The 23,456-nt window shown below is 49.7% G+C and overlaps 1 protein-coding gene across 3 annotated transcripts in view; it reads right to left on the minus strand.

Annotated features, from left to right (window-relative positions):
• Positions 1-848: 848 nt before the first annotated feature.
• The window catches only part of ACVR1B (activin A receptor type 1B), a gene marked incomplete at its 5' end in the record, with an annotated part of 32,654 nt that continues 10,046 nt past the window's right edge, over positions 849-23,456 (minus strand). The window contains 9 exons of one of the 3 annotated variants that reach the window (XM_079937983.1): positions 849-2,085; positions 3,537-3,667; positions 6,931-7,055; positions 8,382-8,538; positions 9,538-9,705; positions 12,279-12,509; positions 15,448-15,696; positions 16,528-17,005; positions 18,480-19,629. In XM_079937983.1, the coding sequence (XP_079794109.1) occupies positions 1,960-2,085; positions 3,537-3,667; positions 6,931-7,055; positions 8,382-8,538; positions 9,538-9,705; positions 12,279-12,509; positions 15,448-15,696; positions 16,528-16,798 (1,458 nt within the window). In that variant the 3' untranslated portion in view covers positions 849-1,959. Of the gene's footprint in view, positions 2,086-3,536; positions 3,668-6,930; positions 7,056-8,381; positions 8,539-9,537; positions 9,706-12,278; positions 12,510-15,447; positions 15,697-16,527; positions 17,006-18,479; positions 19,630-23,456 lie in introns of those variants that run through there. The other 2 variants (XM_079937982.1, XM_079937984.1) reach the window with 2 other exon arrangements.

Raw genomic sequence — 23,456 nt, forward strand, 5'->3', positions numbered from 1 at the left:
AAAACAGTCACCCACTAACTTGAATGGGTCCCGTGGTCGGCGCTCCAAGAGTAGGACCCAAGCCTGTCTTGTTCACAGCTGTATTTCCCAGCGCCCGGCGCACTGCTTGGCATCCAGCAGGCACTCAGCGATGTCTGTAGCGTGAATGCCTGCAGGAGAAGCTGCAACCTGCTGGACAACACACGGAAGGCCAGGGCCCCAGTGCAAAACCCACTTGTGGAACTGGGAGGGGGGGCAGAACGCAAGCGAGACCAACCCCCAGGGCAGAGGAACTCTTGCTGCTGGGTGGGGGGAGCAGGCTCAGGTACAAGGACAGACATTTCCAGTGTGATTGAGCTGTGTGCGTTTGATTGAAGCATTTTTTGTGTGGTTGTTTTTATAGGGATTTCCTTAAAAACAAATAGATTGAGAGGTAATCATCACATAGAGATGGTTTTCCTTTTATAAAAACTTAACAATATTTAAAAAAAGTTAAAATCCAGACCCTCCCAATTAAATTAAAAAAAAAAAAAAAAAAGAAAGAAAAGAAAACCAAACCACTCCAGTTAAGTTATGGCTTCAAAGTTAATATATACCTAAGATATGCTGACGGAATCACCACCCACAACCGCGCTTCCAGACGTCGTTAAATACTACACTCAGGTTAAACAACAGGTTCAGCTCGGGCTGTTCCCTTTAGTAAAGCCCCTGAAGTGGATGCAAGTCTCACATCTTCCCTCCACCGTGATCAGATAATCCAGTAAAAGACCCATGCAGATGCCTCCCTCCCGCCCCAGACTCCCTCCCCACTCCTTGCCCCCCCTTCCCTTCCCCACCCTAAATCCACTACCACCAAAAATATACACTGCTGTTTCCAGAATGTGGGATATGAAAGACAGATGTGACATTCCGATCTGAGTCCCAAGATCTGGGCTTCAGATTCCTCGGCCCTTCCTCGACGCTGCCGAGGACGCTGCCCTTAGGCTGGCTCATTTCCCACGGTGGCCGCTGACCACAACACCCAGACTGCCACCGAGATTCTCTCCCTGCCCATCCCACCCCGCCTCCCTTACGTCTGGACCCAAGAGCCTTGCCTGCCAAGACAACCGGGCCAGCTTTGGTTCCACAGTCTGAAATGGAGAAGGAGGGCCAGGCGACACAGGGCAGGGAGACCCACCGTGGAGGGGGGCTTCTGGAAGGGAGGGGAGGGAGACCTCCGGGAGGGGCACCAGGGAAACCAGACGCTGCTCACTACTGAACAGAGGCCCCAGCGCGCAGAGCCGGCGTGACGACCACACGCCTGACCTGCACATGCACGGAAAGCTCGAGCAGGTAAGTGCGCACCTACAGACACACGTGCGCGCGCACACACACACACGCACACACGCGCACGCGCACACACACGTGTAAGGGCGCGGCACAGACCAGGCACAACAGGGGACGCACCTCGGCACATGCATACACGGCTGGACAGACGGGCACTGGCAGTCCCTCCAGGTGTCCCGACGGGGCGGAGGGGAGCACGAGGCCCGGCGCTGCCGAGAGGGGCCATCCTTCTGGTTCCCCGGGCTGCCTCGCTGCGCTGGGGTTGGTCCCAGAGGAAAGCCCTCGGTGCCGCTCAGCAGGGACCACGCTCGCTCCTCCCGGGCCCTCCCAGGCCGCCCGTCACCATGCCAGGCTTCTCGCCAGGTGCGCCGGGCTTTGCAGAACTTCCCACTACAGCCGGTCCAGGCTGTGGCACTGAGTTCTCCACACCGTTTGCTCTCAGAGGCTCTGTGCCACTAGGAGGTAAATATAAAAGGTGTCTGTGTCTCAAACCCAATGTGGGAGTGAGCGAGTCTCCCGGGCTCTGTCCCTCTTGCGGGCCAGGCTCCTGGCCACAGAGGGCTGGGCAGAAACGAGAGGTAGGCCTCCATCGGACGCTCAACACGGCAGCTCGGCTGTAGGTCCCGCTGCCCAGCAGCGTGTGGGGAGGGGCAGCTAGATCTTCACGTCCTCCTGCACGCTGAGCTGGGAGAGGGTCTTCTTGATGCGCAGCGCGGTCAGGCGGGCCGCGCCGTTGGCGTACCAGCACTCCCGCATCATCTTCCCCATCACCCGCAGCGCCTGCACAGAGACCCGGCGTCACTCGAGCCTGCCCCCGCCCCCACTGAAGCCTTCCTGGTCCCCAGGCTGCCGTCTCCCCGACCCGTGCTCCGCCCGCCCCCCACCCCCTGCCCCGGGCTCCCCCTTCCTTAAGGGACAGCCTGGGGAGGGGGACCTTCTCGGCAAGCATGGTTGGCCAGCCACTCCCCGGTGTCTGGGTGATCCTGAGAGAAATACCTGCAACGGCCTGTGATCTGAAAATCACTTCTGGAAGGTTTGAGTATCCGTGTTTATGACTGTTTACTGACTGCTTTTTGTAAAGCAGCGCTCGAGCCAGGCACAGCAGGGACATCCCCCAGCACGAGCACGCACGCGGCTGTGACCCCACGTTCACGTGCAGAGACAGGGTGGCGGAGGAGGAGGCAGCAGCTCCTGAGGGGCAGCCTCGTCAGAGGCAGAAGCTCACGGCCAGGGCCCGGACGGCACAGGCCAGGGGCAGCCAAGGGGCGGACCTGGAAGGTCACCTGTGGAGGGCTACGGAGTCCCCAGACTGCTGCCTCAGGCCTGTTTTCCAGGTTCCTTTTAGCAGTGGGACCCGTTTTCCCCAGCGGAGTCCCAACACACAAACAGCCCCGACTGAAGAGGGAGTGGGGTGCGGGCAGCTGAAGACCAGCTCTTTCTGCTTCCCTCACCCTCTGAAGTGAATAAACCCTGAGGGTTCCAAGGACCATTTTGGAAAAGGCTGCTCTGTCAGGCAAAGCGGAGGCGTCACCAAAGTGTGAGCGCAGTAATTGTGCTCTTCAACGCAGGCCTGCCCTCCAGTGGACACACTCCTTGAAGCAGAGCCACGAGAGAAAAGGGGGCCCAAGAGCACTAGCGAAGCAAACCCTGTGCCGCCAAAGACTCCAAGACCCCGCAACTCCATGCTTCTTAGGAATCTAGATCATACATTTGTCCTCGTTTCTGTTATTGCCATCGAATGCCACCCCCTCCCCGCTTCATCCGCCATCACTCCCCAACCCAAATTCTCTACACCCTCCTCGCTTCTGAGTTTTTAGAAAGGCCACTTCCCTCGCAGACATGTCTTCTCACCGAGTCCCACCCCCTCATTCTTCTACACCCTTCGTGGACGCCTCTTCTTAACTCTTCCACGAAGCTCAGCTCACCCCTTGGCTCCAGAGCCATTTTTCTAGTTGGGCAGGTCTAACAGCTCCCACTCAGTCTTTGTTCTGTCTCTTATCTGTGTCCTGGGACCAAGCCTTTTTCTTCTTCTAGGCTGTCAATTCCAAAGGGGACCCTCCAGTGCCCAGGACAAGGGCTCGGTATATATAATACAACAGCACATAACAGTCTGCAATGACCGACACGCTCAGGGGGTAGCCCTGGGGTTGGCCCCACTTTTGGCAAACCCTCTTCTAAGGGAGAGAAATCGGGCAGATAGAAAGGCCACGGGAGAGAGGGGAGCTTCCCACCTCGTAACTCTGCCACCAGTTGGGGATGTTGGGGCGGAGCTTCTGGTCGCATACGACCTTCCGCATCTCCTCAATGGAAGGGTCAGAGGGCACTAGGTCATAATATGGTAGCTGATATTCCTCATGGACTCCTGGGAGAAAAGAAAACGTCCACCGGAGTTATCAAAAGAAGGAAGAGATTACTCAAAAGCCAATGACAACACCCATGTTGCGATCTGTAAATACCACTTCCCACTAAGAGGAACTAGGGCTCCTTGGAGAGCCTGGTCAGTGCTAGTTATGGGACAAGAGACACACAGGATTAGCCAGGAATATCTTTTTCGTAACAAAAAGCAAGGAAACTATCAAAGACTACTGAGGCCATGTCAAAAGGTACCGACCTGAAAAGCTCCCAACGGGCCAAAGATGAGAACATTTAAGCAACAGTAAGACCTATGACTTCAATGGAAACAAATATTTTAAATCACCAGTTCGTGATGACACTAAAAACAAACAAATAAACCAAAACCTCAGTCGCCTTTGTAGAATGAGAGGGAATAAACTCATTATTTTGAAAAATGTCAAATAAATGGAAAGAATCAAGTATTTATCCTGCCTTTCCTCTTCAAATTAAACATCTTGGTAACCAAATAGACAATAGGGGAAGTTTCTCTTTAAAGAAAAAAATCTAGCTAATACATGAAGTTTGACAGGATCGGAATACTGGCATTTTTCAACCTCTAATACATTTGGATTTGGACAATAATCAACAACAGCTGCTAACATCACAAAAAGAGAGGTAACCACCATTATCTGTGTCTTTTAACAGAAGGATTTGGGGGGAAAAAATGATTCTAGTCTTTAGATGGAGCTCTCATAGGAAATTCACAGAAACAGTAGAACGTGTGAACTGCATAAGAGGTTACCTGGAAAATCTAGACAGGAAAACCCTACAGGATAAAGGACCTGGATTCTCCAATTTTGAAAACTGCAGGAGAGGGGACTTACTTGGTGTTCCAGTGGTAAAGAATCCACCTTACAATGCAGGGGATGAGGATTCGATTCCTGGTCGGGGAACTAAGATCGCACATGCCATGGGGCAACTAAGCCCATGCGCCACAACTACTGAGCTCTCGCGCCTCAACTAGAGAGCCCGCGTGCCGCAAACTACAGAGCCCACGCGCCCTGGAGCCTGCGTGCCACAACCAGAGAGAGAAAGAACCCGCACGCCACAACTAGAAAGAGAAAACCTGCACGCCGCAACTAGAGAGAAGCCTGCGCGCCGCAACAAAAAGATCCCGTGTGCCTCAACGAAGATCCCGCATGCTGCAACTAAGACCCGACGCAGCCAAAAATAAAATAAAAATAAATAAATAATAAATCTTAAAAAAAACCCCAAAAAACTGCAGAAGAAAAAAATTGAGGGGTAACCTGTAGATTATGAGACTTGGGAGTTACATCAATCAACTGCAGTGGATGGACATTTAAATTAAACCCTGATTTAACAAGCTGTTTTTTATAAAAAATTCACAGATAATTGGGGAAATCTCAACACTGGCTAATGTTATATGATATTAAGAATTAAGATATTAAGAAAACAGAATTACTGTCTGTTTTTTAAAGTGTGATAATAGTACTATATTTTTGAAGTCCTTATCTTCTAGAGCTACAAACTGAAATATTTTCCGTAATAAAAAGTTAATTTAAAAAAATCCAATGTAACTTTCTCATGCCTTTTTCCAGAAAAAAATTCTGCTGTTCTGAGCTGATGGGACAGATTTTTATTTTTATTTATTTATTTTTTTGAGATTAGCATTTATTTTATTATTTCTAAAAAATATTTATTCATTTATTTGGTTGCGCTGGGTTTTAGTTGCAGCTGGCGGGCTCCTTAGTTGCAGCTCGCTGGCTCCTTAGTTGTGGCACGTGGGCTCCTTAGTTGCGGCAGGCAGCCTCCTTAGTTGTGGCATGCGAACTCTTAGTTGCGGCATGCACGTGGGATCTAGTTCCCTGACCAGGGATCGAACCTGGGCCCCCCTGCATTGGGTGCACAGAGTCTTATCCACTGCACTACCAGGGAAGTCCCCCACTGCACTACCAGGGAAGTCCCGGGACAGATTTTTAAATAGAGTCTGACTTGGTTAATCATCTAAGGAGCAATTAGCTTAAACTCTGGCCTCAGTCTGCCAGAGTCTGAATCCTAGTTTCTCAGTGGTGTGACCTCGGACAAATCACCTAATCTGTGACTCACCTTCTTCATCTGCAAAACGGTGACAATAACAGTACCCACACAGACCCGTGCGACCAGATTCAGCTTGATCTGTTTTATCTGTATATCACGATCAAACTTTAAGATGTACCATCCATAATTTGGATTTTACCAAATGTATCACAGATGGAAAAAGGCAGTAAAATACAGAAAAGGGCTCTGCTGGAACACTCACCAGTTCTTTTTAATTAATTTAATTCACTTCCACTGACCTGGAATCTCTTACATCAAAGATAAATGGCTAAGGGCAGGGTTCTAGTGGTTCTTGAACTTGATCATGTGGCAGAATACTTAGAAGTCACCATAAAATTCTGATATACTAAGCCGATGATAAAAAATGTTTTCTGCTGGGCTTCCCTGGTGGCGCAGCGGTTGAGAGTCCGCCTGCTGATGCAGGGGACGTGGGTTCGTGCCCCGGTCCGGGAGGATCCCACATGCCGCGGAGCGGCTGGGCCCGTGAGCCATGGCCGCTGAGCCTGCGCGTCCGGAGCCTGTGCTCCGCAACGGGAGAGGCCACAACAGTGAGCGGAGTACCGCAAAAAAAAAAAAAAAAAAAGTCTTCTGCTAAATCTGATACTACCTTTCATTGAGTTCTGACGTGGTTGAAAACTTGCAAATGCCAAAGACTTAGGAGAAAATTGCATAAGAAAAGACTCACTGTGAGAAAATTCTACGCATTAGTAAGCTTTCTCCCACAAATTGAGAAATCACCACTATTATTTTATCAGTGAAACCCCACATTCCCCAGGAACGTGGCTTGAGAGCCAGTGTGTTAGAATACCCTGCCTCCTGTATAAAAGAGACCCCTGCATTAGTCCTGTGCTATTCCTACCCAGGGCTTTCCCAACCTCGAAAGACCAAGAAAGACAATGTGTTACCAAAAAAACCCCCCAAAAGCCCAAATGAGTCCCCGGAACGGTCACCACTACATAAAACACTATTCAACAAGCTGGTCCAAAGAGTAAACACACTCTTGTCCCTGCGGCTCCCCGGTCCCCTCCCTCCTCTTGGATGAGAACCCTAAGTATGATGGGTGCTGGCGCCAGGCATCTGACAGGCCGTTAGGAGAAAGAAGGCAGGACAACTCTAGCCCCTCAGGACTCTGGACTGCGAAGGAGGAGCCAGAGAAGGCAGGAAGAAAGGTACCTCCAGAGTTGCATCTTCGAGCAATCTCCCAGTACACGAGCCCAAGGGCATAGATATCAGCACACTTAAAGGAGTCGAAGTGCTTCATGTTGATGGTTTCATCAAGTACTTCGGGGGCCATGTATCTGCAAGAGCAAAGGAAACGTGATCACGCATAGAAAATGATGACTTCTTTCTCGACTCAAAGTACTGATTCAAGGGCCCCCTGAATGTGGGACAGAATCACCCCAAGACAGCCCCTTGGGGAGGAGGAAGTGATGGATTCTTATTATTGCAAACTCCCATGCTTTGGATTCGAATCTAAACACCTTAGCAAGGTTTGGTAATACTAGCCTACTCTTATTTCTACCTCTATTTTTTAACCGCCAAGATTTATTTTAAGCGTGTTTTGATTTCTTGGCAGAGGTATGCGTACTGTAGGCCACAGAGCAGGAACAGTACATAATATCTGGTTGCTACTGGGGGCTTGGACTTTATTCAGTGCAGCCAATAATGGGTTGAGCTTAAATTTCAGTCTGAACTTCTTTTGTTATCTTACCCGTGCAGGTAGTGAGAACTAGTTCTAGGTAGTCATCAGAGTCCCACTCAGTTAGTTCATGAGTACTGCTTGAGCCACTCCCCACTGCCCACAGAGGCCAATCAGCTCACCTCAGGCCTCACACTTTGGGGCCTGGGTGGCTGCAATCATTCAGGTCAAAAGGAAGGGGAAAAAAAGCAGCAGCACAATTAGTGAAATTCACTGATACTCAGCAGAGAAACAGCCCTCCTCTTCCATCCTATGAAAAGTTGCATTTCCAGCTCGTGAAGTCGACCTGGAGTCACAGTCAATCTGTTCCTTATTTCCTTTGTTTTTGGCCATGCCATGCGGCCTGTGGGATCTTAGTTCCCCATCCAGGGATTGAACCCAGGCCCCCGGCAGTGAGTGCTCGGAGTCTTAACCATTAGGCCAGGGTACGCCACGTTCCTTATTTCTTATGTCACTTCTCTGTGACGCGGGAAGGAGGCCCATAATCCTTACGCGGGGCCCTCATCTCCACCCTGGACTACCTCTGCTCTAGCTTGGCAAACCTGCTCTCTACACCCTAAGCAAAGCATGCTCCCTGCCTCCTGTGGGGTCCTGCCCAGGCCACCCCTTCAGACTGCAACATTTTCCCTCTCCCCCAGCCAAGCCTGGTGCCTGTCTCCCTTCTAAATCTTGCTCCAGGTTCTCTTTCTCCATGGCCTCCCCTGCCCAATGCACCAGCACCTATGGGTATAGGGTCCTCCGGAGCTGTGCCGCTCGCACTTGTATCTGTGCGATGCAACCTGTGTGGCTTTCCAGTGTGGGGAGCGGGTGTTCAATTCAACCGCCAGCTGTCAGAGTAAGGACCACACTGCCTTCTCCCACGCAGTTGGGCAAGGGCTACTCAGTACCAGTGTCGGGCAAGCGCGAAGGCCCAGGGCCTTCCTACCGTTTGGTTCCCACCCTCTGGTTGGGGGCAATGTCAATGGTGTCCGTGACTGCATCGTGACGGACAGCCAGGCCCAGGTCTGCAATGGCACACATGCCATTTTTCTTCACCAAGATGTTCTTTGACTTTAAGTCTCGATGAGCAATTCCAGGCTTCCCTAGCAGAGAAAAAACAAACAAACAAACCAGGGATCTTTAAAGACAGACAGTACAAGTGTTAAAAGCAAAGTCTCTGCAGCCAGCCGTATGGGTTCGAGTCCCCGTTTTGCTCCCCACTAACCCAGTAACCCTGGAAATGCGACTTCACCTGTCTATGCATTGGTCTTCTCATCCATAAAATGAGACTAAACCCCAGTACTGACTCCAGGGGAATGTTGTAAGGATTAAATGTACTGTATTAACTTAGGTAAGTCAAGAGCTTAGAAGGGCATGCGTATGAGCTAATCTTGCTATATTAATACTACTCCTGCTCGCCTTCCCCGAACTAATAAGCTCCTGTACAGAACTGCTGAGGACTTCAGAGAGAAGCTGCTGCGCTAGCTACGTTCTGAGAACCAAACGGGGGAGGTAAGGACTGCTACTTGCCCTGAAGAGCCCAGCAACAGGGTCAAACTTTCGTGGCTGGTTTTCTGTCACGGGCAGCAAGAGCTGCTGCCCGGTCGACCAGGCACGAAGGAGCAATGTGCCGCCTGCCAAGCCCAGGAGCTCCCAAAGAGCTGATGTCAGGCCACAAGCAGGGGTGCCCGCGGTCGCCTTCCTCCAGGAGGGCCCTCCTAGTTTAGCAGAGCCCCGTGTCGAACCCATCAAGCTGACCCACCGATGAGGGTGTGAACCTGCTAAACTGACGCTCGGCACAGCAGCTCCTTCGATTTTCTCAGTCCCCTCCTCTACCAGTGATCCGTGGGCATCTGAGATGACCACTCAGTCAACGGCAGCCTCCCAACCGACAGCCACGCCAGTCCATCGGGGACAAACCACCCACACTTCCGTCAGGAGTCCCCCGAGGAGCTCTGAAGGCAGAGGCACCTCTTGTTCTCGCTGGAGTGAGGCCAAGCTCTTCTCGCTTAGACCAGACCCCAGGCCCTGAGGCCCAGATCCCACATCCTCAGGGAGAAGGGGTTCTGGGAGCTCGGTGGGGATGGGACAGGCCCACTCACCTTGGGTGCCCACAATCTCCATGTGCAGGTGTGCCAGACCGCTCGCGGCAGACAAGGCCAGCTTGATCATCCCCTCGATGGTCACCGTGTACCGGTTTAGATAGTCAAACAGGGAGCCGTGCTCGTGATAGTCGGAGACGAGCCACAGCTGTGTCCAGGTGCCGTTATCTGCAGAGAGCCACAGAGCAGGTCCAGAAAAGGCACAACTACCAGCAAAAAGGTCAAGGTAGGAAAGGAAGAGTCTGTGTGCAAGCCCCAGTTAGACCCCTGTACTCCCCGCTCCCCGCCCCTACACCTCCTGAGGCCCCTCTGTGCCCGTCTCATCCACCACCGTCCACAGCTTTAGGCTCCAGGAAGGACAGAACAGTCTTTCTTTCTTAGACCCGCTCCCTTACTTCTCGTAGGCAGGATTCTGAACCGCACGCACCCTGATTACACCCAAATTTGAAATGCGAGGCACCCCGAGGAGGAAGCACATGCTTAGGCAAAGTAACAGGATCATCTGTTTCTTCTGCAACACTGCTTCTGATCCTGACGAGACCCGCTCATCAAAACCATGACCGGCCGCACCCACCCCCGCCAAGGAGGAAGGCTTCGCAGGCCCTCCTCTGTGCTCCAAGACCCTGCGAGCACAGCCCAGCCCGAGCACCAGGCTCATCTGCAGCGGGTCCTTGAAGTCCACTGCTCTTACCAGGCCATGAGCTCTCTGTGAGAAGAGGAAAGAGCTCCTTTGCGTATTATTGTGTTCCAGGCCAAAATGCTTTTCAACGCATGAAGAGCACACTTACAAGTATTCCAGAGAGGAATCTTATCATCTCATCCTCAGAAGAGCAATGGGAGGTGGCGAGCACACACTTTCCTACTAGGGGAGAGGGGTATGCAGTGTACAGCGGGAAGGAGGAGTGGGAAGAAGGGAGGGAGAAAAAGAAAAACCAAAAGCTGGTAGTCTAATTAGCTTGTGCTGCTGTCAGTAAGAAGACTGGGAAATTGGATCGAGATCGCCCAAATTCCAAGCTGGCCCTAGCTCCAGGACGCTATACTATCCGTATCATGTTAAACAGGCAACAACAAAGGAATCCGAACTTCCTCCTCCCCTGGCCCTCGCGTGGGTTTCAACAGCCAGATCCTACTCACACAAGCTGCCAGAATCAATACAGGCAGTGGCTCCTGGAAGAGCACCAGCCTGTTTCCCTGATTACGAACGAGCGGTCCACCGAACACACCCCTTTACACTCAACTAGCCCTGACATCTTGAGGACCCTGCCCATGAGTTAGAAGGGAAGACATCTTCTGACCCTCTAAAATATATGTCGGATTTAAATGAATAATCAAAAGGTAATGCTGTTTTACAAAGGCACAGCTTACTCAGAGGGAGTAAGGAATTCTCTCTTCCCCTTCCTCCCTTGCGTGAGAGGTCAAGTCTCTTCAGCCTGGGGGCAGCTGAGGCCACTACAAACCGCCACGGCAACGTGAGGAATGAGCGCCCTGCTGTTGTTTTAGGAAGGAAAAACAAACACTTAGCATCTTCCGCAGCCTCTGCCAGCACCAACTTCTAAAAATTACTGGACCACGGAACAAACTGTGTCCTGACCGCCGGAGACACTCTTCTAAAATGCAAATGCCTTCACCCACGGTCTTTCTGACTTCAAGTGCGCTACCTGCCCAGGTGTCGGCTGTCCCCTCTTCCGGGGCACTGTAAGGTCAGGGACTGTGTCTTGTTCTTATATGTGATGATTCCAGGACCAGACAGCAGCCAGTGAATATTACCGAATAAATGAATGCAATTTCGATTACTACCCACTCTCTATAAGAAAATACAATCCTCTCAAAAAGGCCCTTCCTAATCTGGCCTCTGCCACCTCTCCACCCATGTCTTTGGCTGGAACATCCCAAGTTACCTGCAGGTTCCCAAAGACACTTCCCCTTTGCACATGTGCCTGGAGTGCTCTTTTCATTCGTTTTTCTTTCTGACCAACTCCCTGCCACCTTCGCCTCAATCAAGCTCAGGTGTGATATCTGTGATCCCCATCTCACCCCCAATTTGCGCTCACCAGAACAGCTGTTGTTTGATTACTTCCTATAAACAATCATTAGTTTGTCTCTTTGCTAGTCAGCGAGGTCCTTAAAAATGAGCACATGCCTGGGCACACGAGAGAGACTCAAAAACTACAGCGAAATCAGCAGAGAGAGGGAGGAGGAAATAAGGAACCTCAGGTACAAGCGGACCCAAAGCTGAGCTTGGAGGCCACGGGGAGCACCCGGGGGGAGGCAGGCCGTGTCTCTGCTGCACCCGCTCCACTGCAATAGTGTGTATGATGCTGGTCTGTCACTCAGTGTGGATCGCATGCCTTTCCAGGGCCAGCCTTTCCTGGCAGGGGTTGAAGCCACCCTTCTTCGTTCCAACCGGAATGAAGGTAAATTTACTGGAGCCCCTGCAGGGACTACCCTAGGGGTGGGTTTGGGAGTATCACAGAAGGGAAAGTGAGCAGGTAGGATGAGGGTTTACTTATCTGCTTAATAACTGCTTATTTACTTGCTTAATAACCTGGATTTCTGTACAAGCTTTTCATAGAAGAGAAGTTTGAAAACCATCGCCTTACTCAGATCCCCTTGCTATGGGTAATAACTATAAAGGCAAACAAAACTGTGCTGTCCCACAACCGTTCAGTTTCCACAGTCACTCCTCCATCTGGGACTACTGTTGGCTTTGGGACACCCCGTATCCAAACCCAGCCCTTTACCTTTATTGTCGGCAGCAATAAACCCAAGGATGTTCTCATGGCGCAGCATGACTGTCTGGTATATCTCTGCTTCCCGGAACCAAGACCGCTCTTCACGAGAAGAGAATATTTTCACAGCCACGTCACCACCCCTCCAGCGGCCGCGCCACACTTCTCCAAACCGGCCCTTGCCAATAATCTCCTGTAAAACGATGGTTCGGGCCACTGTGCGCTGGACAAAAAGGGGTAACCCTACAGACCAAAGAATGGAAAGAAAGCAGACATTTGTGCATTTGCTGAACTTTGCAACGCCCACTCTCACTGCCACACTGGAAAAGCCCTTATCACAGTGCCTCCGTTCTACACTGGTCCAATGACCACGGAGAGCTCGGCTGCCCCTACAACCGTCCAGGTAATCCTCCGGAAGTCTAAGCTGTGCAGCGCTGACGGTGAGTGAGCGAGGACGGGGCAATGTATACGATTAGCTCCTCCTCATCTAAGCGATTTCTCCTCCCAGTTAGTACGGATGGACGACAGATCTGAATGTAAATGTCTGACCGGATTTACTAACTCTTCAGCCAGCCTCCGGGGGGCCAATCCACCTACAGCTGCTTTATGTGGAAGAGGAAAGCGGAGGTTTGAGTGCTGGGGGCCGCCTCTGCTGCTCCACTCATTGGCCACTGGAGGGCAGTGCTGCGTGGCCCATGAGAGCCGACGTGTGGTCAGGGCCCACCAGGTTCCCACCTCTCTCCAGGGAGATCAAAGTTCTGCTCACTGGGAGCTCCACATGCAGGACGGTGGGGGGGGCGCTACCCAGGCTTATTCTAAGATTACATTTACTGCCTTTATAGGACTCGTTTATCGCCTCATTTGACCCATGCAGTAAGTGTCTCCCTGTCTCTCCAATCACCCCCACCATCGTGACCCTTAACTCTCTCCCTCTCCCTGACCAAACAAATAACGTGTCGTTAACCCCTAACTTGTGTACTGTATGTTTAATACTATGCAGGAGGCACCTGCATAAATGATCTCATTTCCTCACAACCACCTATACGGTAGGTGGTGTTATTATGCCCATTTTACAAATGAGAAAACTAAGCATCAAAAGGGAAGGTTAAGTAACTCATTCGAATTGCTACAAGCTGTAAATGGCAAAGCATCTAAGACCGACTCTAAGGTTTATGCTTTTAACTCCCACAGTACAGAGCCACCAAATGCTTCTCAATGCAGCCCCCTCCTCCCCAGGTCCCCCCTCGCTGGCCCTTGTCCCGGCCCTCCCTCGAAAGATTTCCAGTGGGCCTCTGCGCCTCCCAGCTCACCCGCCTTGCCCTGCCCTCCCCAACAGGGGGCGTAAAGCACAGCAGCCCGAGGCTTTCCCACCCTGGCCTGGGGACGGCGTGCGGGCCTCTTGACCATTCCCTAAACACCCAGTGAGCGTTCATGCCTTTCTGTCCTTCTTTTGCTCAAGGGTTTTCCCTTGGCCTGGAATGTTCCCTGCCCTCTTACCACTCTCAAAACGTCCGACTCGTGCACCCCTTTAGACACAACCTCCTCTGTGAGACCCTTCTCCACAATCTCTTCTCTCCCATCCTGGCTCGGCCTCTTTCTCATTTTGTTCGCCCTGTATCACCCAGAGGGTATTCAACGTATACTTGTTAGTGTGAACTGAACGTCACACAAACAGCAATGACTGGGCTTCCCTGGTGGCGCAGTGGTTGGGAGTCCGCCTGCCGATGCAGGGGACGCGGGTTCGTGCCCCGGTCCGGGAAGATCCCACATGCCGCGGAGCGGCTGGGCCCGTGAGCCATGGCCGCTGAGCCTGCGCGTCCGGATCCTGTGCTCCGCAACGGGAGAGGCCTCAACAGTGAGAGGCCCGCGTACCGCCAAAAAAAAAAACAAAAAAAAACCAGCAAGGACTTAGTACTTTAAGTCCACAGAATTAAAACCCCAGCACCTTGGAAGCTTTGCATATTCTGAATTAAGAATGGACTAAACCATCCAGAGAGGAACAGTTATTAACCATTTTACTCCAGATGACCGGGCAACTGCCCTGGACCTGCCCTAACCTCAGCTAATCCTGATCTTACAAAAGACTCCAGAAACCCCGAGCAAGCCTCCTCCAGCAGCAAGTCAGGTCACAGAGTCAGTCAGTTCTAACCACTGCCCTACCCTCCTTCAGCAAAGAACAAGCCATATATTCTCTCTTCCAAAAATATGCAGCTTTTAAATATATCCATCATCTTGGCACTCTCTACTGCAGAGCTTAATAAAGGCAAAACCACAGAAACTCAGGAGATGCCAGAGCCCAAAGCATTCCTGTGCTCAGGAAGGGATGTCTGGCCATGGCTGATGGCGGCATAATTTCCCTACAGAAGAGCCTTGTCACACGGCGAGAAAACATACATAAACACGCACAAAGCTCTCACAGATGTGATCCTGTCTGTCTTAGTTAGAATGGCAACAGTGACCTTTGTGGATGATTTTTTTCTATAGGAAGAGAATACCACCGTCACTAAAATAATCGTCTGTCTTCACAAAAAGACTCTTTTGCAGTCATAGCCACATCTACTAGCTAGCTGAGCTCTACCCTGCGACTGAGACAACCCAACTCTCTTTACCCTAAATTCCAGTCTCAAGTCAAGGTCCACCTAAGAAAGGCTTGGTCGCTCACAGGCAGCTCTGCAAGTGGTGCTGACGCCATGCTGGAGGCCCCAGCTGCCTTTATTTCAACCGCCACCAAAAACCCTTGGGCAACTGGCACAAGTCAACGACTCACCCAAGCCGGGCTCTCGGCTCTACTCGGTGTCCTTAAACTCCCCCTGCGGTCGCGCGCAGATCAATGATTAGCTGCCACCACCTCACAGGAACCCGGCACACTCCTGTTTCTCAAAAGGGGCCCTGAAACTGAGTACTCCACTGCTCAGGTGGAACCAGGTGAATTTTCATAGCTGTACGGTTACAAGACTTGGAGAGGCAGGGATCCCGGAATGGAGAGCTTTGCACCTGACCTTTGGAATTCCAGAGAATGAAAGATTTTCTGTGAACCCCATTATCTTATCTTATTACGTGTCAGACTCCCAAAGAAGGGGAATTATGAACGCAAATGGCCAGCCTTCTTCCTGAACACTCCATCCTGCTGGGAGGCAGTGATGGAGGCCAACAGCAGACACGAGGCCTGAAGAAGCGGTACCTGAGCCAGACCCCGACGTGGAGAGGTCGTAGACGAGATCCTGGAGCGTCTTGTCCTTGGAGAGACACATCTCACACGAGGGGTCCTCCACGTCCAGCCTCTGGCGGTTGTGATAGACGCGCTGATGATAGTTAATGACAAGGAAAACAATGATGATGATGAGAAACAGGAGGAACACTGGGCCGGCAATAATGCCCACCAGCTCCACAGGGCCCCACATGGAGGGGTGCTCAGGCTCCTTGAGGTGACCTGGGTCAGGTGAGAGAGGAGAGGGAAAGAACAGAGTAAAAATGAGGGAACGCCATGGCCTCATTTTTCCCCGGCTCCTCCCTCCAGGTGGAAACGCCCTTTTCCTCTCCCTGTGTTCAAGGTGCCCTTGATCTCTCTGGTCTTACTGGGCTCCGTATCTGCCTGGATGCTCTCAGATACAAACCACTCTAGTTAAGGTACCCTTTGCAACAGTCAAACCCACAACCCGCTCTGTAATTTCACAGCATGTCATGGTGCTCTTCCCACTTCCACGCCCCAGGCACGTGCCATGTTCTGCTCCCCCACTTGTGACGGCCTCCTGAAGCTCGGCCTGGTCTCTCTCTTCCTCCTCTCGCCTCCCCAGTCATACCTCCTAAGTGGCGGACCTGCGAAGGCTGGTGTCTAACACTCCTCAGCCTTGATGGCCGTCCTTTCCAGCTCTAGCTCCTCTTCCCATTTTGCCATCACCATCACGCTAGAAGCTTCCTTCAGATGGCTTAGGGGCCGCCTCCTTCGGGATCAGCCCCAGGCCCTCCCGTGGGGACCCCTGCCTGGCCCTTCCACATCTCACCAGCCGCCCATGGCTGCTCAGCCACGACCCAAGTCGCAGCTTTCACCTCTGCGGCTCACTCGACAATCTGTTTCCCCCATCCTCGGAGCTACAGACCGGACCTGGGAGGAATGCCATCCCATGTCACCTCCGGGAGCATCAAAAAGGCACCTTTACCTATCCTCCAACAAAGGGGTGGGGGCACAGTAGAGAAGGATGAAAATGACAGGGGTGCCCTACCTCCACGATGAGCCAATAGTCCAACAAGGGTGTCCACTCACCGCTGGGCACCCTCAGGTCGATCTTGTTGCAGAAGTCAGTGTAGCAGCAGTGCGTGTTGCGCAGGTCCTCGGAGCTCAGGCAGTAGAAGGGCTTCCCGGCGGGGACCAGCTCCACTTTGGGGATGCAGGTGCGCACATGGTGCTCCATCCCGTCCAGGTTGAAAATGGAAACCATGCAGGCCCCATCTGTCTCACACGTGTAGTTGGCCTGTAGGCAGCTGGTGCACGCACAGAGCAGAGCTGCGGGACATTTGGGAGCGGACACTGACATCAATGGCGAGGTCTTATCCCAGGTCCTTTTCCAGACTTAGAATACAATCCCCCAGCATACTTGATGTTCCAAAATAAGGCGCTTTTATAGAGATGGGGCCAGAAAGATGACATCGCCAGTGGGGGCCCAACCTTTGCACCTGTTTATTCTGCTCACAACAAGGCTTTCTGGGTCCCACCATTGTCCTCTAAGTGCTCTAGTTTATGCCTACAAGAAACAGAGAAACTGCCTTTTTAACTTTTAGACTTTGACTTATTTAAAAAAATTGTTTTGTGGCTAGGAAAGCCTGAGGATGGGAGGAAGGCACCTTCCCTTGGGAGACTAGAGGACCCCTCTCCCCACGCACTCCAGCTGACACCACCCGGGCTCCCTGGAGTCATCATCAACCCCATCTCCTTTCTCTGCACCAGGAACGCCCCCAGTTTCCTGAATGCAGTGTACGTGCTCTCACACATGCTTTTGCTGCAATGCTTCTTTTCCCAGCTAATGCTTACAAGTTCTTTAAGATTCAGCTTAAACGTCACTTCCTTTGAAAAGCTTCCCGACTAGTCCAACAACCTCCTCCATCCTTTAGTCCCCAGCAGGTGCCCCTCTCAAGAGGGGGCAAAAAGAACACCCTCCAAAGAAGATAATATTAGTGCCTACCTCATACAGTCACTGTGAGGATTAAATGAGCTAACGTACAGAAAGTGCTCAATAAATCTAACCCATTCGGAAAGACAACTGATATCACTTTATTTTTTTATTTATTATTTTTTTAAAAATTTATTTATTTATTTTTGGCTGCATTGGGTCTTCGTTGCTGTGCGTGGGCTTTCTCTAGTTGTGGCAAGCGGGGGCTACTCTTTGTTGCGGTGTGCAGGCTTCTCATTGCGGTGGCTTCTCTTGTTGAGGAGCACGGGCTCTAGAGCGCAGGCTCAGTAGTTGTGGTTCGCGGGCTCTAGAGCGCAGGCTCAGTAGTTGTGGTGCACGGGTCTAGTTGCTCTGCAGCATGTGGGATCTTCCCACACCACGGCTTGAACCCGTGTCCCCTGCATTGGCAGGTGGATTCTTAACCACTGTGCCACCAGGGAAGCCCTGGATATCTCTTTTAAAAGCACTATATATATATATATATATATATATATATATATATATATATATATATATGTATATATATATATATATGTATATGTATATATATATATATATGTATATGTATAAATTTTTTTTTCTTTCAAATAGGTAGTGCACACAATCATCTCTGGAACTAGTGAGTTTGGCTGGGTGTGTATTATCCGTAAGTGTGCACTGTTGACAGGAAATTACTGTAAATGAATTTGGTGCCTCTGAAAGCCAGCTCGGCAGCCCTGGAATCTGAAATCCTTTATTTATCCGTCTAACAAGAATAGCACAGACAGCAGCCGTTGGTTCTCCCCAGCACTGTCTCCCATGAGCCTAACCCAGCCCTGACCCCTTGGGATGGGCAGGAGGGTGGCTTGAGCCACTAGGATACTGAGGTTGGGACTCCCAGTGCTGAACGAAGCATTCACCCAGCGGGGATGCAGGGCCCACCCGAGGCCCCGACTGGACACTAAGCCAATACTATCTGGATCCCAAGAGGGAACATATTCAAACTATGGCCCCTGGAGAAGAGACATTTATGACCAGTCCCGTGAAAAACCAGCCTGTCGTAACTCACCCCTTTCGGCTGTAAACAGTCTATCTTTGTCTCTTCCTCTAAAACACTGGAAGGCATCTCCTGGCTTTTCAAGTCCAAAGACAGATTCCAAATATCTCAGGGTCCAGCCCCCTCCTTCCCCAGGCTTTCTGTAAGTGACACGATCCTTGCCATCCCCAGCGAGGAAACAAAGCAGGGCGAGCACAGACAGGTAAGTGGACAGTGTGGATCTCCACTGCACCGCCTGTGGGATTTTTCTCACCGCGTCTGATCAGAACCCTTTCTTCTGGGAGAAATTCCAAAACACGCAGCTACCTGCTGAAGGGCTCGGGTAGTGTTCTATTTTAAAGGCAGGAAGTTTAAAGCAGGTACCCTTTAGACTAGGATCCCAAACATAAAAGGAATTTTAAAAGTAAACTCCTCCTAAATTTCCTTCTTCTTGCTAACTGAAGTTTACTTCTGCGACTCTGAGAACACTCAGCCCAAACCTCTTTGACTCACCCTGGAGTCCTGACTACTCATCCACGAGCGCAAACGCCCATTCCTCTTGGTGTCAATGGGGACATTCAGGCACAAAAGGGGTCCCCGTGGCGCGCACACCTCTCAGTACACGCGCCCCGACGTCCGGCGATGAGAACAGCCTCAGGTCTATTTTGGGAAGCAAGAAGGGAAAGCGAACAACTCCCAGAGGGCTATTCTGAGCACAGTGGGACACGCGGGCCAGACCCGCAGCCGCCTTTGGAAAAGCAGCTCACTTCAGAGTCCGTCAATTAGCAGGCAGGGAACCAGAGCCTCTGCTCCCAGACACGCACTCTCCTTTCCTTGGTTCGTGGCCTCTTTCACAGTGATTCATCCTGGAGAACGAGCACACCCACACGTGGCTCATTATTTTTGGGAAGTACTTAAACAATCTTGGTGTAAGACAGGAAAGAACAAAAGTGGTGAAATCTATGCTAGACGGGACGAAGGACGGAACTGGGAGCAGGGCCATGCGGCTTTGTGATAAGGGATTGGGCAATAAGCCCCTGACTCTATCTGGGCTTCGGCCGCCCAGCCAGAAAATACCATTTATGTTACAGAGATGGTATGAAGATCAGCCCACATCTGCTAAGTGCCGTGGGTACGCTGAGAAGACTGCTCACATCTGTGTACATCTCTGCTTTTACAGAGTGAGAAGTCTGAAAAAGCTATTTTTGCAATAACCATCACTACTGCCCACACCCCTGCAGAGGTTTCAGTTACTCTCACTAGAGCCACAGCAGAGCATCATGGCAGGAACAGGCCACACAGACCCAGTGCTCAAATACCAGCTCTAGTGTTAGTCACATGGCCTTGAGCAAGTTAGTAACCTTCCTGCACCCCAGCTGCCTAATCTGTAAAGTGGGACTGTTAATTAGTTCACAGGACTATGTAAGAATTACATGAAATAAGAGATTTAAAAAGTGCTCAGCAAATAGATGCTCAATGAATTTTAATCCCTCCCTTCAATGTAAAACTCAAGTAAACACATCCATGTACAATGTGTCTCTCTAACCACTAATTAGGAAGTGACAGCAAGACCACAGCAAGGAACTGCTGTTTGAGTCTCAGCTCTGCCAGTAACTGGTCGCGTGGTTTTGGGCAATTCATTTAACCTTCCTGAACCTCATTTTCCTCACCATTAACCAGAAAGAAGGGGTTGAACCAGATGACCTCTAAAATCCTCCACTTGAAATCTGAATCTAGCTTGTTTTTAAATTCACATTGTCTGGATCACTGATTCAACACTGGGAAGTTCTGCTTTAATTCCATATACCTTTTCCTGAACTTTATAAAGACAGACTAGTCTTTAAACTGTCTTCTGTTAATATTCATTTTTCATTGAAACAAAGTAAGTGACAATAAGATTACAAAACATCTGAATTTACTAAAACTCCACTAGTATACTACATCACAAACCTAATTGTGATTTCTTTGAAAAGTTAAATCTGGACTAATGATAACAGCCCTTTATAATCTGTTTCATAGCGACTCATCAAGTGAAATCCGCCTACTACACATGTGTACATAAGCAACACACACCTAAAACTCCCAGTGTTCCATCACCAAAGAGTCACGTAGTAGAAACAACACAATTAGGAAAGCCGATGGCAGAAGAGGAACAAAATCAATCTACAGAAAAGCAATTAAAAAGTGGTCAGAGTGCAATTCTCACTAGCACAGCATTTTGTTACTAACAAGCGAGTCAAACCTGAACTAAAGACATTTTGGCAGGATTTGAACATGGTGCCAAAGTATGATTAGGAGGCGGTCTGTGGTAGGATGTCAAAGCAAATTTGATTCGTGAGACAGGATGTGTTTGGAGGAAGGCTGACAAGTCCCGGCCTGGGCAGGCTCTGTCTCACTGCATCTTATGTAGGCACTAACACACGGGGCCTGAGCAAAGGCACCCCCACCGCAGGCCCCTCTCTCCTGCCCGCGGCATACTCTAGGAGGATACAGTAAGGCTGTTGCTCACTGGAAATTCCCAAGAACCACCATCCAGGACTAAACTCACAGCCACTCAATCCACATCACCGGGGGACAGGATGTGGGAGGAGCAGGGTGGGGGCACCGACCTCAAAAGGTAAGAGGCATGCTGCAAGACACCCACCTTTGTGCTGGTAGATGAAGGTCCACGAATGTTTTAAAGCTACAGTTTCTATGATTTTTAGCTTATGTATATGCTCCTTGGGGATGGTAAGTTTCATCAATTTAGCGTGGAACAGGGTCCCATTTAGGGACACTAAACCTGCCTCTTCCAAGCTTCACTGGGCAACCTTCTAGATCTACAGGAGCTAAAATGTGGTGCCCAAATAGCCCGTGCCACCCTTCCTCTTCATGATTTTACAACTTGATCATAAGCTGCCTCTGAGCCCTCATCTTACCAGATGACAGCATCTATCAGGCAGGCCAAACTGATAAGAACAGCCTATTACAACCCATGATTATTTTAATTATTCTTCCATGGACCCTATCCAAACACCCTACAGCTTACTTGGGATAGAACAAAGACTACAATTCTACACAACTCTGTGATCCTGAATAGCCAAGATGATCTTGGGAGGAAAAAAAAAGAGAAAGAGAACAAAGTTGGAGGGCTCACACATCCTGATTTAAAACTTACTACAAAGCTACAGTTATCAAAACAGTATGCTACTCCCCGAAGTACAGACTATAAATCAATGGAATAGAATTGAGAGTCCAGAAACAAATCTATACATCTATCATCAACTGATTTTCCACAAGAGTGTCTACAACATTTTGGGGGTGGCAAGACTAGTCTTCAACAAACGGTGCTGGACAACCAGAAATCCACATGCAAAAGAATAAAGTTGGACCGTTACTTCACACCATATACAAAAATTAACTCAAAGTAAGTCAAAGACCTAAATATAAGAGCTAAAACTTATATTCGAAAACTTCTAAAACTTTTAAAATGAAAGTAGGGGTATATCTTCATGACCTTGGATTTGGCAACAGTCTCCTAGATATCACACCCAAAACGCAAGCAACAAAAGAAAAATAGATGAATTGGCCTTCACCAAATTAAAAAATGTTTGTGCCTCAAAGGACAATATCAAAAGAGTGAAGAAAAGAGAACTTACAGAATGGGAGAAAATATTTGCAAATCACGTATCTAGTAATGGTCTTGCACCCAGAATATGTAAAGAACTCTTAAAACTAAACAACAGGGCTTCCCTCATGGCGCAGTGGTTAAGAATCTGCCTGCCAATGCAGGGGACATGGGTTTGAGCCCTGGTCCGGGAAGATCCCACATGCGGCAGAGCAACTAAGCCTGTGCACCACAACTACTGAGCCTGCACTCTAGAGCCGGCGAGCCACAACTACTGAGCCCTCGTGCCACAACTACTGAGCCCTCGTGCCACAACTACTGAAGCCCACGCACCTAGAGCCTGTGCTCCGCAACAAGAGAAGCCACCACAATGAGAAGCTCGTGCACCGCAAGGAAGAGTAGCCCCCGCTCGCCAAAACTAGAGAAAGCCCGCATGCAGCAACAAAGACCCAACGCAGCCAAAAATAAATAAATAAATTTATATTAAAAAAAACCTCAACAACGACAAAAAATAACTTTAAAACAGGCAAAGGACCTGAACAGACATTTCTCCAAAGATATACAAATGACCAAAAAGTACATGAAAAGATGTTCAACATCATCTCAAATGCAAATGAATTTCAAATTCAAATGTAAATCAAAACCACTTCACACCCACTAGGAAGGCCATAAGAAAGTGTTGGTGCAGACTCAGAGGAAACTGGGACCCTATACACTGACAGTAGGATCATAACCCGGTGCAGCCACTATAGAAAGCAGTTTGATGGTTCCTCGGTAAGTTAAACATCGAATTACCACGTAACCCAGCAATTCCACTCCCAGGTGTATATCCAGAAGATTGAAAACAAGTGTTTAAACGAAAACTTGTACTCGAATGTTCATAACAGCACTATTCACAACCGTCAAAAGGTGGAAACCCCAATGTCCACCAAACATAGAAAGGATAAACAAAATGTGGTATATTCATATGATGGAGTATTACCCAGCTATAAAGGGGAATAAACTACTGATATTCACTACACTGTGGATGAACTCTGAAACATTATGTTAATTGAAAGAAGCCACATACTGTATGGGCCCATTTATATTAAATATCCAGAAAGCATTATTAGTGGTTGTTAGGGGCTTGGGGGAGAAGATGGGGAATGCTGGCTTAATGGGTTACTGGGTTTCCTTCAGGGTAAAGAAAAAGTTCTGGAACTAGAGAGTGGTGATGGTCTGTGTACCATTATGAAGGTACTTAACACCACTGAATTATATACTTTAAAATGGTTAAAAATGGTTATATGTGTTCTACCGCAATTTTTAAAATACCATAAATCTCTGTAAGACAGTATGTATAATATAATCTCAATTACAAAACAATAACAACGAAAACCTAACACGAGCATACCAAAAACAAT

The sequence above is a fragment of the Stenella coeruleoalba genome (assembly GCF_951394435.1).
Source record: "Stenella coeruleoalba genome assembly, chromosome: 11".
Classification (NCBI taxonomy): Eukaryota; Metazoa; Chordata; class Mammalia; order Artiodactyla; family Delphinidae; genus Stenella; species Stenella coeruleoalba.